Source organism: Taudactylus pleione, unplaced genomic scaffold, assembly GCF_031769625.1.
Source record: "Taudactylus pleione unplaced genomic scaffold, aTauple2 ptg000090l, whole genome shotgun sequence".
Lineage (NCBI taxonomy): Eukaryota > Metazoa > Chordata > Amphibia > Anura > Myobatrachidae > Taudactylus > Taudactylus pleione.
This window is the reverse complement of record NW_028284492.1, coordinates 8,321,036-8,334,606: the sequence shown is the minus strand read 5'-3', so window position 1 is coordinate 8,334,606 and position 13,571 is coordinate 8,321,036. Positions and strand designations below refer to the sequence as shown.

The window sequence follows — 13,571 nt, the reverse complement described above, 5'->3', positions numbered from 1 at the left end:
CCTTATTCACAGTATGCAGCTCTACTGGTTGTGTGGAAGTTCCTTCTGGTGTTGTACGTTAATTATCTGATTATCCAGAATATCATTGTGCCGATTCACTGGCGTTAGGCTTGGTGCATGGCACAAGGCAGCCTGCTGCTCTAAAGTGATTTCACACAGACCAGACCTGCAAGGGAGGCAAGTAGGGCGGCTTTAACAGTGAAGTGCCTTCAGGAATTTTTCCAATGTAAATACCACCGTGCATAAACCCGTGTGGGACATTTACACACACTGGATGAGATATGTTTAATTACGAACCTGAAGTGAGAGACACATTGCACGATTGAGTAATCAATAAACTTGTCAGGAGAGCAGGTAATACTGTATTTATTTACAAAACAACAAAGCATTAATAGCAATACTAATTTATGGTGCATACACACAACCAGATTATTTTTCAGATCTGAACGATAACGATTTAAAAAATCGTTCAATCGTTCATATCTGAAGGAAAAGCTGACATATCTGACATGTCTCAACAATGAATGATGAACGATGCGCGTTCCCGATGGTCAGATAATGATATCTGACATCTGATGTGTTTGCAGTCAGATTTGGACGATTCCATTCATTTTAATGCAGTCAAAAATCGTTCATAGTTGAAATCATTCAAATCGTTGGTCAAATCATTGGTCAAATCGTTCATCAAATCGTTCAGATTGTTCAAATCGTTCAATCGTTCATCTGACAAATCTGACCGTGTGTATGCTCCATTAGTTTAGCAGTTAAATCCCTTCTTGAAGATTTTAACAGAGGACTTTGTAAAATTATTGTGGAGAAACTATGGACATAACGTTTCTCATATGTGGATACAATTAGACTACATAGTACTTAATTGTGGTTCATTTGAATAACTAGCCATTTATTTGATACTGTACTTTGTCTTAGGACTTTGAAGCTTATTCTATAAGCATTTGTGTGGTTTTCTGTGGCTCATAGTTTTATATTAATGCAAATGTTTCATTTGGATATGCTTTAATGTATTTTCACTCTTGGTGATGATGGTGTTTTCCACTGTATGGACTGGGGTTTTGTCGAAGGATCGTACTGGAAGATCCATGTTTCATCACATGTAATAACTTTATCTAAACAATGTGAATTTTCTTGAATTTGTTCCAAAATTTCTGTACAAATTCACTTTCTGCTTGGTAGTGAGGAGCCTTGGCAATGGCTTAACTATAAATGTTGTTCCCCCTGCAAAAAAATGTTTCTGACCCCCCCATGGTATTTTGGTAAAACAAACAGGGCCGTTTCTAGGCAATTTGGCTCCCAGTGTGAACAGTTAAAAATGCGCACCCACCCCCATAGGGGGTGTGGCCTTGCTGCAAGGGCATGGCCTCACTGCAAGGGGCATGGCCTTGCAGGAAAAGACTACCTTAGACCCCAGTTTTGCAACTTGCACACCTAGACATTGTCCACCACAGGAAAGAAAAATTCTGGATTCATGTCCCTACATTATTTGTAATTTTTCCTCATAGTAATGCGCCTTACACATTATGCCACACACCATAATGCCCCTTACACATTATGCCACACACCATAATGACCATTACACAATATGCCACAAACTGTAATGCCCATTGCACAATATGCCACTCATTGGCGTCACAAGGGGGGTGCTGGGATTGCGGGCTGCACCTCCGGCACCCTCCCAGTAATAACGGCACTACGGGGGTTTGGCCATGAGGCCATGCCCCTTCCAGTGAGGTCATGCCCCTCCCCACAAGGCCACACCCCATTTTCAGTGGCACACAGTGATGCCAGTGCACAGCATCCCTCCTCGCAACAGGTGACACTGAGGGGAGGGACGCCACTGATGCCACTCGCTGTAATGCCCATTGCGCATTACTCAACACACCATAATGCTGATTACACAATATGTCACACACCATAATGCCCATTACACAATATGCCGCACACTGTAATGCCAATTATACATTATTCCACACACTGTAATTGCCTTTACACATTATTCCACACACTGTAATTGCCTTTACACAATATGCCACACACCGTAATGCCCATTACACAGTATGCCACACACTATAATGCCCATTAAACATTATTCCACACACCCTAATGCCCATTACACTTGATGCCACACACCATAATGCCCATTACACATGATGTCACACACCATAATGCCAATTACACATTATGCCACATACTATAATGCCAATTACACATTATGCCACACACAGATATGGCCCTGACACCATTTTATGCCCAACAATAGGGATTCTAATTACTTTTAAATTACCTGCTCTTTGTCAGGGGTCTCATGCTCTTTGTCAGGGTATCATGCTCTGGGTTCCATGCTCTTTGCCAGGGATTTAATTCTCATTGCCAGGGGTTTTGTGGCAGAAGATGCAGCTTTCTTCATCTACTCCTGGCAGCACCAGCATTCCTGGCACTTCTGAGTAACACTTTACGCACTGTGGTTCCTTGAAAGACGCTAAAGGTCAAGTAGGACCTCTAGCATCTGTCTCCTTCTAGGTGGCAGACATTTTTGGAGGTACATTTTCAGCAGATTCCATGCTGATGGCTAGACCACATGGAAACTGCATAAACACTGGCTGCAGGCGGGGGGGCCCAAGCCGCCACAGGGTCTGTGGGGGCTAATGCTATGCCACTAAGCCTTGGAACCATCTTAGCACAAACTTTTGTCACGTTAAGATCTTGATGAAAAACTTGCCTGATAGTTTCTTTGTCGATGTTTACTATTCCTTTTATCAATCAGATGCTTATTCGATGGTCAACTTGAACAACTTTCCCAATTTTTTACACACTTCATTTGTTTTTAATGTGCAAGACCTTCTGGGATATTCATCATCTTCAACATTCTCATGATCATCACTAACTCTTTTGTGCTACTCAAACACATGTGCACGTGACATACAATCTGCCCTGTAAGACTTGGTTAGCAAACAGAAAGTAGTATGTCAAAAGCAAAATAGTTTAGTTAGGATAAATCACGTACATCAGAAAAGTAAAAACTGGCATATATGGGGCAATCAAGAAAACGCATCCAGTAGATATCGAAAGCTGGACCCTCGTTTGAAAACGGGGCCGCAGTGCTTTCTACTAACAGGCTTGTTTGCCCCTGATATGCCAGTTTTGTAGGGACATTAGCATAAAGACACAGATGCAAATGCAGCATAAGACGCAAGGAAGGCCATGACTGACTCCTGTATGTGGATCTCCCTGTCTATAGATTCTGAATATAGAAAACAAAGTGCTTGCGTTATGTGCGCACCCTCCGGGATATAGAAATCAGTCACTCAGCACTTGGTTCAAGCAAATTATTTTAGGAAAGGAACTGTTTTCTTCTTATATCACGACTTCCCACTCCAGGATTTCTCCTGATGGTTAACTACTTTTTTCCTAGGATGACTTTTCCTCCATAAGGGTATATATAAAAAAGATATAATCATATATAGTGACGTAAAGTTTAATGTTCACATACACACATATATATAAAACCACCACACAATTATTAAGTAGAGTACCAAATATGGGGGGTGTAGATCTCTCATACCCACACAAGCATATAGGTAGATATCCCCCAGATTCCTCCTGGGTAAGGTGCCTGGATAACTCCTACTATGTTGACCCTTCAGCTGTGCAGCTGCTTACCTTTCTCCCCCAATGCGTTTCGGCTTTTCTATGGCCTACATTTGGCCTCATATAGGGGCTGTTTCTGAGCTGAGAGCAAAACTTTTGCTCTCAACTCAGAAACAGCCCCTATATGAGGAGCATCGTAACACGGATGCTGCCTGAGAACAACATGTACAAATGTAGGCCATAGAAAAGCCGAAACGTGTTGCTGGAGAAAGGAAAGCAGCTGTACAGGTGAAGGGGTGGATATAGTAGGAGTTATCCAGGCACCTTACCTGGGAGGAGTTTGGGGGATATCTACCTATATGCTTGTGTGTGTGTGAGAGATCTACACCCCCCATTATCTGGTACGCAGCTTAATAATTGTGTGGTTGTTTTATATATATGTGTGTATGTGAACATTAAACTTTACGTCACTATATATGATTATATCTTTTTTATATATACCCTTATGGAGGAAAAGTCATCCTAGGAGAAAAGTATTTAACCATCAGGAGAAATCCTGGAGTGGGAAGTCGTGACATAAGAAGAAAACAGTTCCTTTCCTAAAATAATTTGCTTGGATCAAGTGCTGAGTGACTGATTTCTATATCCTGGAGGGTGCGCACAGAACGCAAGTACTTTGTTTTGTGTATGACTTTGTGATGTTTGGTGACTACCTCAGTGTATCTGGAAGACGCACTATTGACTTGAAGTGTTTTTATCTCATTGTTGTTTTTTATTGCGTAAAATTATAAATATAGGCCCTGATTCAGAGCCAGACGCTCTTTCAGAGCGCTCGTTCTGAATCAGGGCATTTTTTTTTTTATTGGAGCCGGCCTCAGCTTTTACGAGCGGCCAGCGGGTTTGCAACGAGACCCTTGTGGTAGGGTCTCTTCTGTTGCAAGCCCCAATGAGCTTCCAGCTCTAATAGAGCTGGAAGCTCACTACTGACATCACTTGTGATGTCAGTGGGGCCGCCCCCAAATGGCAGGCGTTCCTTCGGGAACGCCTCCATTTGCACAGCCACCCCCCCTCCCCGCCTACAAAACGGGGCGAGCTGTCAATCAATATCGACAGCCACCCCGTCTTGTAGTGAGCCCAGGAGCGGCGGAGCTGCCGTAGCTCGCTGGGGCTCGCGCATGCGCACACCGGAGCCGGCGTGTGCATGCGCAGTGGGGGACCATCAACGAGCTTGCGAGCGCTGTGCGAGTGGGTCTGAATCAGGTCCATAGTTCATTACTAAGACAGATTCCATTACCTCTCTCTGTGTCCTCAGACAGTTTCTGCGTGATGTTTGATGTGAAGAAGTAATAAATAATTTACAGTAAATTGGCAGATTAATAGGATTAACCTGCCAATAGCAAACCTTGCAGACACCTTCCATCTGTGACTCTGTGCTTTCTGTACAGTAAAGAAAACATGTTCTGGAAAAGCATCAATTAAAAAAAATATATCACAAAGTGATAAGTGTACATAATAAAACCATGTTGTATCTCTGTTAAGTTGTCACTTTAATATAGAAAATATCTTTTTTGTTTATTGAAATAATAAACAACACAATAAAGAGTCCAGTACAAGAACATATGAAGATGAAGCTGGTCTAAGGGGTGGGCACAGAATACATTTAATTTGAGTTCCCATGACCACATGCACTGTGCCATCTTGCCACTGTGTTGGAGTGCCACAATGGAAGATGCACGTCTTGCACTTAGCTCAGAGAGAGCCAGTGCATCACCGCTGATCCATGACCTTTGTATTCTGCACCACTATCCACATAGAGTCACCGGCTGGTGACCTGCATGCCCTGCTCCATGCAAAGAGACTGTGTATGCATAACTGTGAGTCCAACTATACAATTCACATTACTGCTGAATAAACCACCCCACTGGTTAAGTCCTGGGATGTTGGGTGCCTACACTCGGCCATACCACCACCAGATGTACACACATATTCTAACAGCAAACATGTCTCCTTTTGAAATGTGGAAATGTAAAAATGATTGCAGACAAACTACCTAATACTACTGGAAGAGTGAATAAGAAAATAAGTGTAGTAGAAGGACTTTGCAGTCTTGCCTTTCCTTGGATGTCGATCTACTGTATTTATTGGAAATCATTCAGAAGTGTCTCTTAGCATATTGACATTTCTGTGAAAGTCTGCTGCATATTCCTAGTCACTGACTTGGATCAATAACGGTAGTATGTATTACATTATTAGATACTTTGCCCTCAAGGTTTACAACCCAGTTCTAGAGACAAATCAGGCCCATAGCTAACATAGCCAGCACTGCCAGCAAGGTGGTATTACTACCCTCTCATCTTAACTTGATGCTTCTTCTTCCCTGTCTACCCCATCTGTGTCACACCTGTTTGTCTGACCCTCCCCTTTAGAATGTTGGCTCTTACAAGCAGGGCCCTCTACCCTCTTGTGCTTCTCCTTACTTTACTTTCATCTACTTCTTACTCCCCACTAGGGCACCTAACACTTGGCTGCTTTACTCTGTTGCTTATCTGGGTGTTATGGTCGCTAATGTAGCAATATATATTATCCATGTCCTGGTCCTGTATTGTATTTTACTCTAAGTCACTGGTCAACCTATTCGTTTATGTGCTTTGTAAGGTGCTGTGGAACCCCTGTGGCACCATATAAATAAATGATAATAATAATAATAGTAATAATAATACCCTAGTATATACTGAGTTAAATATTTATTGTAGCTAAACAGGACACATATCAGTTTACTTTTCATTTAATTTCATGTCTCACTGGAACATTTTACAGACGTTATAATTTGCTCTTATATCACTGGCATGAATTGTTCTGCATTGCTTTACCTATAATGACTCAGCTAGCAGCTCCCTAGCCTACTTCATAATTCACTTCTGACACTTGAAATAAAAGAATGCAGGAATTCTCAGCCTAGGTTATTTTGGGTGATGTGTATATATCTAGGCGACCTTTTAGGAAATGTATGTGCTCACGTCAAACAAACAAACAAAAAAAAAGAGCATCAGCAGGCTTGTAGTTTCACAAATTGTCTGGCTTTTAATGGATTAATGGAAGGTTTTAATTTGGCTAGACCTTATTTGAATTATTTGAATTATGTGAAGAATAATTATTATTGTTGGTAAAAGTAATGATACTGTTTTCAAATGTGCAGAATAGATCGATCAACCAGTTTTTGTCTAAGATCATATATGCTTCTGTTAATTCTAATTTATAGTCTGGCAGCCGATTATTCAGACATAGAAACAATTCTCATGATTCTGGTGGTGAATTATTTCGTTTACTAAACATAATTTTTATAATTAAGGTGCTAAATTAAAGATGTATCCCCTCTTATAGACTGTTCAGCTTTCTGGTGCTGATTCCGGTGAGCTTGTCTATAGAGCTCCCATGTCCAAGGGTTTCTTCCCAGATCCCAAGGGTTTCTTCTATGTGATAAATACAAGTGATCTCGTTCTTCTAACTGCTGCCAATTCCCACTGATAATACTACTCTTGTTCCTGCTGTGACTTTCTCTGGCCCAGTACACATAATACAGAAATCTGCCATATGTATGTATTGTTTTATGAAACCAATGTAGGACTTCTTTATCGGGAGCTGAAGTATTCCATCCAATGATTTTGTCCTCTGGAATACAGTAAAAGTTATTTTTGATACCCTATTTAGTAATTACACCCTGGTTAACAACCTGTAGCGTTTATTACGAGACATATAGATATGACTGTATATTGAATTTGAGCCTGTTCCATCAGTTAGTAAGGGAATCATGTGCGGAGGAATCATTATCTGTTGCATGTAGGTTCATTATCAAATGGCCTTTTATACATTAAGCAAATTGTGGGGAGCTCGAGCTCCTACATCACAAAACAGGCCTAAACTAACTACACCACATAATATTGCAATTTATGCAACATCCATCAGGATGTGCAGGCACTTGCATAGACTTAAAACATCCGCTAACTGCGTGCAGCATCGACGATGAAGCTGGCCCAATAGGCCTTTGATCACTTTTAGCCCCAGGCCCACATGGCCCTTAATCTGGCCCTGGTGATGAAGAGACAGTGAAACCTCTGCTCAGTCAGTCAGAATTGACAACAATGTAAACAGCAGCTCTGGTGTAAGCTCTGGTGTATTTGTCAGCTGGCTGGGTAATGGATAATGTAATGGATTAAGTGTGCCAAATTATTTGACGAGCGGGGTGTCTTGCATGCCTTAGCCTTTCCAGCCTAACAAGCTTGTAAAGTAGCATGCCAGGCTTGTAATGTTTAAGACAAGGACATTTAGGAGGGTGATCTATTTATTAATATGGGAATATACTGCAATAAATACTTTATGTGCACTAAACAGGCTTTATACTTATACTATGTACCAATCAGATTAGTGTCTGCTACATATGTGTCTTCTTACAAAAAAATATTTAGTAGTTCACTGACATTTCGGGTGTACACACCTGCTGATGCACTAGTCGATAGAACGAGCGATGTACCCAGCATTACAGGGTACAAGGAGGGAGGAGGCAGTGCCATGCAGTGTTAATCATCTAAGGAGCCTGAACAGTGTCAGCACTTAACTGACCAACGTGTTAAGTTAAAATAATTACATTTGATTTCTAGTGAAATCCTTTAAACTACCATGCGGGATCCATGTTTTTTTCTTCTGTCACTATGTTTTTTTTTAGGTGATTAAATGGGGAAATAAGTCAGGTGGGCTTGGAGCCAAGCTGTCAGCTACATATGAAACTTATGCCTTCCCATGAACTGTGTGCTGGCTGCAGCGATAGGCTGTATGGCCCTTGCTTCCTCTTGTAGATCCTACTCCTAACAGGTTTGATGGTCAGGGACCTGCTTTGTTTCATTCCGCATTAATGAGCCTTAATTGAACTATGCAGCTACATTTGAGGAGGGAGGAGCAGGGGAAGCACCCTATGTCAGGTCAACTGAATAAACATATATCAGACTTATCCCATTCCAGAAGCTGTGCTATGTGACTGTGATGTTCTCTGTATTATTTGGTGGTCATTGTGATGTACTATGTATTATATGGTGGTCACTGTGATGTCCTCTGTATTATATGGTGGTCACTGTGATGTCCTCAGTATTTTATGGCTGTCACTGATATACTTTGCAAATTGTATGGCAATAAATGCAATGCTTTGTGTATTGTATGGCAGTCACTGATGTACTCTACATTATGTGGCAGCCACTGCAATGCTCTCTGTACTATATGGTGATCACTGATGCACTTTTTTTGCTTGGTCCTCATTTTGTATTTTATATTATTGCCCTTTAAATCCAGTGGCAAGTATCCCAGAAAAATCGGTGACATTGAAAAGTGCCACTTAGTAAATTTACTCCTAGTTTTAAACAAGAAATTAACATTAGATATTTTTATTTAATTTGTATCTGTCTCATTCTATGCAAAGTAGGATGAGCCATGTTGTTACTAAATTTTGGATGACATCAATTTAACAATGGAACAGTTTCTTTTACATTGTTGTTAAGTTCCAGAGACAAATTGTTTGAGTTTTGCTTTTGCTTTATATGTCATATATATTACATACTGTATTTTTTGGAATTTATAGTCTAAATATAGAGCTATTAGTTCAGTTTGATGTGTGGTGTGGTTAAACTCCGGGGAGCAAACATAATAGACACATAATGGAAGGAATTTTGAGCAGCACACTTAAGGATAAATGTGTGAAATTCCACTCCTGAATGTGGAATGAGGTGAACATAATTATTATTATTATAAATAAGCTCTAATACCCATCTTATCTGACAAACCAAGTAGCAATTGTTTTAGATTAAAGCAAAGACTGTAGGCCATTTAGCTTTAGTCAAAGCTATTGGGAGGGATTCACTAAGCATGAAAATGCCATTTTTGCCGTTTTGGTCGCATTTCAATATGTACCAAGCTCCAGAATGCGATACATTCTGGAGCCTGGACCCGGTGGGTAACATCACTGTGGGCTTCTTATTGGGTTTCTTCTGAGAGGGATCCAATCAGATCCATCCCAATGTTTCCCATGGCGGATGCACAATTCTACGCATGCGCAGTGGGACTTCTGGGTAATAAACCTGAAGTCCCTCTAGCATCTAGCTATCGCAAAGGACATGTCTTATCGAGAGAGCTGTCCTTTGTGATTTTAATCGTATTTCTAAGTACATACCGGCAAAATTAACGCCATTATGTACCCGATAAGTGGCGGGATGTACCGCATCGCAGATGTGATGCTTAGTACAACCCACCCACTATGAGGCAATTACATTCATAGATATATTTTTATGTGGGGAAACTAAGCAATACTCTTTAACACTCTTAGTTTACTCTTAAAGGGATGTATAGGACCCAAAATTACCATATCCTCAACTCCCAACATAAAGATTGGGACCAGTTTAGCTTTGCAGCAGAGGTCTTGTTATAACAGGTTGCGGATTGCCACATCATTCAGGGACATGCCATGTGCTTTTGAAGCCTGAACCCACCTACAGCCCTACTCCTGTTCTGTAACTAACTTTCAATAGCAATACGCACCAGTGGCAGGTGTGCACGTTCACCATTCTCATATACCTCAAAATGTTCTGTAAGGCAGGACAATTAGATGATTGGCAAGGTGTCAGGATTGTCACCTCTAATCAGTACTTGATTAATTGAGAGGTATGACATTTGGGTGTAGTCAGATCAGGTAGCTGGGATCTGTATGGAATGGAAACATGGCTTTTGCTTGCCATTGTGAGGACTGCATTCTAAGGATGTCATACCAAGGATACATAGGTATAACTGGAGTTTAAATCCCATCTCTCCTTTCTTCACAGGTAAAACCATTTTCACCTTATACTGTATATATGGGGTTTTCTTGTCTCACTGGCTACAGTTTTTTCTGACATGCCTGAACCCATCAGATATTGTGGCCATACACTGTGAGATATTTCACAGTGTATGGACACACTATGAGGGGAATTCAATTAGAGGCGAAGTTTTCTCCTGTCCAACTTTTCGCTTCATTCGCCTGTTTCAGAGGCAAAATCATATCGTGCTCGTCCCCGCTTTTCGCCTAATTCAAATGCAAAACAGGCGAAAACGGAAATAGGTGAATGCGGAACAGGCGAAAAGTACTGAAAGAATTGGGGAAATCAGTCTGTACCCCAGAAAAAGATACATCAACATAGGGAATCAATATAGATGTGTACTAATAGTCCTAATAAGACTATTTTGGGTACTTAGGTTGTGTAAATTGCTTGCTATTAGCGTCTTTGTAAAAGTGGTGAAGAATGGCATAAAGCTGTATTTTTTGGTGAAAATAAGTATTCCTGTCAAAATTGGGGTACTTGAAAATGGGTGCTAGTATATTTTTATGTCTCTAAAGTGAACTTTTTAAAAACATGAAAAATCCACCTGCTGCATGCACCTGCAATCCCTAAAACACCTGACCCATACTTGGGGACCCCCAAGAAGTCTATTTCACTACTTTTTATGTTTATCCCCCCACTTTTTAAATTTTCACCCCAAAAATTACATGTCTTTTTTGGGGTGTTCTTAGGTTTTTGTTTTTTTTGCAGATTTGTCCTTTGGGGGGCTGTCCCAAGGGTTCTGAATTGTTTTCCCATGTTTGCACCCCAAAATAAAGATTTTGCATTTCTTTTCACCTGCTATTGATTGGAGAATCTTTTTTGGAGAATCGTTTCCGCTTAGGTGAAATTGTCCTGGAATTGAATTTGGCAATTTTTTTTAGGCAAAAATTTAGCAAAAAAACAGCCAAAAATGGCTTTTCATCTCTAATTGAATATGGCTGTATCTATATATCTTGGTTCCTCCTCAGGGAAGGAAACATTTCCCTATTCCTCCCCTGTGAAGGAACATGGGAAATGTTGGGCAGTCAGCCACCGCAATGCATACACTGCCAGATGTGGCTGACCAATGATCGGATCAGTCGGGCACGTTGAAAGATTTTTCATGCTCGACCATCTGATCATCACTGATCGGTAGCGGCCATACTGTCGATTATCTGCCCAATAATTGCATAATGTATGCCTGGCATAAGGATGCCATTTCAAGGATACAGAGTTATAACCAGTGTAAACTGGATTTGGGCTGGATTTTGCCACACACTAATCTCAAAAATAGTGCAAGTTCTCAAGTGTTCACTCACCCTGTAGGGCCCCTCCTCTCTCACCGGCGGCCACGGCGCTGACAGAGGTTCAGTAGACTCCGGGCACTAATCTGTGTCCGGAGTGTACTGCGCATGTGCAGAATGCTGGGAAAATGGCGTGGTGCACCTTTAGGGAAGCGAGCAACCGCAACTTGCAAGCGCGTCTGAATGAGCTCCTCTGTCTTCACACATTTTGCAGTATGGTATATCTGTTATTAATCCATTTTACCTTGTACTTTTATGTGCCACACACGCTTTGCATGTCTATCTATACTGCTGCATCATGGAACTCCTACTCTACCATCCACCCACTGCCCCCTTCTTCCCAAACCCACTTACTCAGTGTCTCTGCCCACATCAAGCTACTGTACTTTTTGTCTTCACTGTAATTTCCCACGACATGTTACACTTCCATGAATTGCAATTCCTACCCACTGGAGGGAGTGGTTACAGGGTATTTAAACTACATCCTCTGTAACCCATAGGCAAATGCAGGGGGGTTTCCATCTGCCTGGAAACCCTCCTCCCCAGCCCACACCATGACCACAATAGAAATAGTAATATAATAGAATTTTACTAGTGCTTCACAGTATCACAAATGAAATATTTAGCACCACCTGTGTATCTTTTAACATGTATCAGTCAGTAATAAGTACACCTGTGCACCAACTAGGAGATCTGGAATACATTCACTGTTTGGAATGTGCTGCTATAGGGCCCAATATGTACATATATGTCCAGGGCAGTGCTAGGTTATTCTGCTGCTCCCCCTGACTCAAGGACTTGCTCTAATGCATGGTGCCCACATCTAAAATAAAAACATTCACTCAGGCAGGATCTGCCACATCTAATGGCTGACTGTAATCTCTGGTCCTGTATATGCTGGAATTATGACACACAATACACTTTGTATGATGCATATTAAAGCTGGATAAGTGCTAATTCTGCTCTCTTCATGGACTGGCCACACTCACTCTAAAATCAAGCATTTGGAAACCCCCCTCTAGAAATCCTGCGTTTGCCACTGTAACCTATGTAGTGTGCCCTAGGTGGCTGCTTTTCCCAGTGCTTTCAAGGGCAGGATGAACAACCTATTGAACCTACAACCTATTGAACTACTGTTAGTAACTTTTCATTTTACCCTTGTCTTTCATATTTCCATGCTTTTTATCATTATCTAAACCTCAGTATTATGTTTACACTATCTGCAAAGTGCTTATATTCCAGTTTGTAATCATGCCCTTACAGGTGGACTCTACCTTATACTGTTACAGTCTTTATTTATCTCTCCTGCTTATCAAATTACTGTTTCTGTGTTACCATAATAATAATAATAATAATAATAATAATAATAATAATAATAATAATAATAAATAGATTACTAGAAATCCTAAAATAAACCAAAAACTGTTTTTATGAATGTCCTGTATTACATACTCAGCATTACTTACCTCTACAGTTTTACAAGTTTCTTCCAGTTGGCTTATCACTGCTTGAATCCGGTCATTGCATCCAACCAGTATAGCAATGCCATCCGACAGCTCAGACTAAATAGTAAAAAACATACAATTATTAACTTCACACATCAAATACAAAAGAGGGACTCACAAGACAAAACATTTGTGTTATATTAACTAAAGATAACATGATATAACATTAGTGACTGAGGGGCCTATTCATCAACACTAAAATAACGTTTTTAAGGACATTTTCCTTAAATAACGTTATTTTAGTATTCATGAAGCCACTTAGCACAGGAGATATCACTGATATCACT

At 40.7% G+C, this 13,571-nt stretch overlaps 1 protein-coding gene across 6 annotated transcripts in view; it reads right to left on the bottom strand.

Moving 5' to 3' along the window:
• The window catches only part of TRIM55 (tripartite motif containing 55), a 192,930-nt gene that overhangs the window by 117,668 nt on the left and 61,691 nt on the right, over nucleotides 1-13,571 (bottom strand). For all 6 annotated transcript variants that reach the window (XR_015878049.1, XR_015878050.1, XM_088469336.1 and 3 more), the window contains exon 4: nucleotides 13,246-13,341. Coding sequence is in view for 4 of the 6 variants with exons in the window: in XM_088469336.1 (XP_088325462.1) it covers nucleotides 13,246-13,341 (96 nt within the window). In the remaining 2 variants the exon portion in view is untranslated. The remainder of the gene's footprint in view (nucleotides 1-13,245; nucleotides 13,342-13,571) is intronic.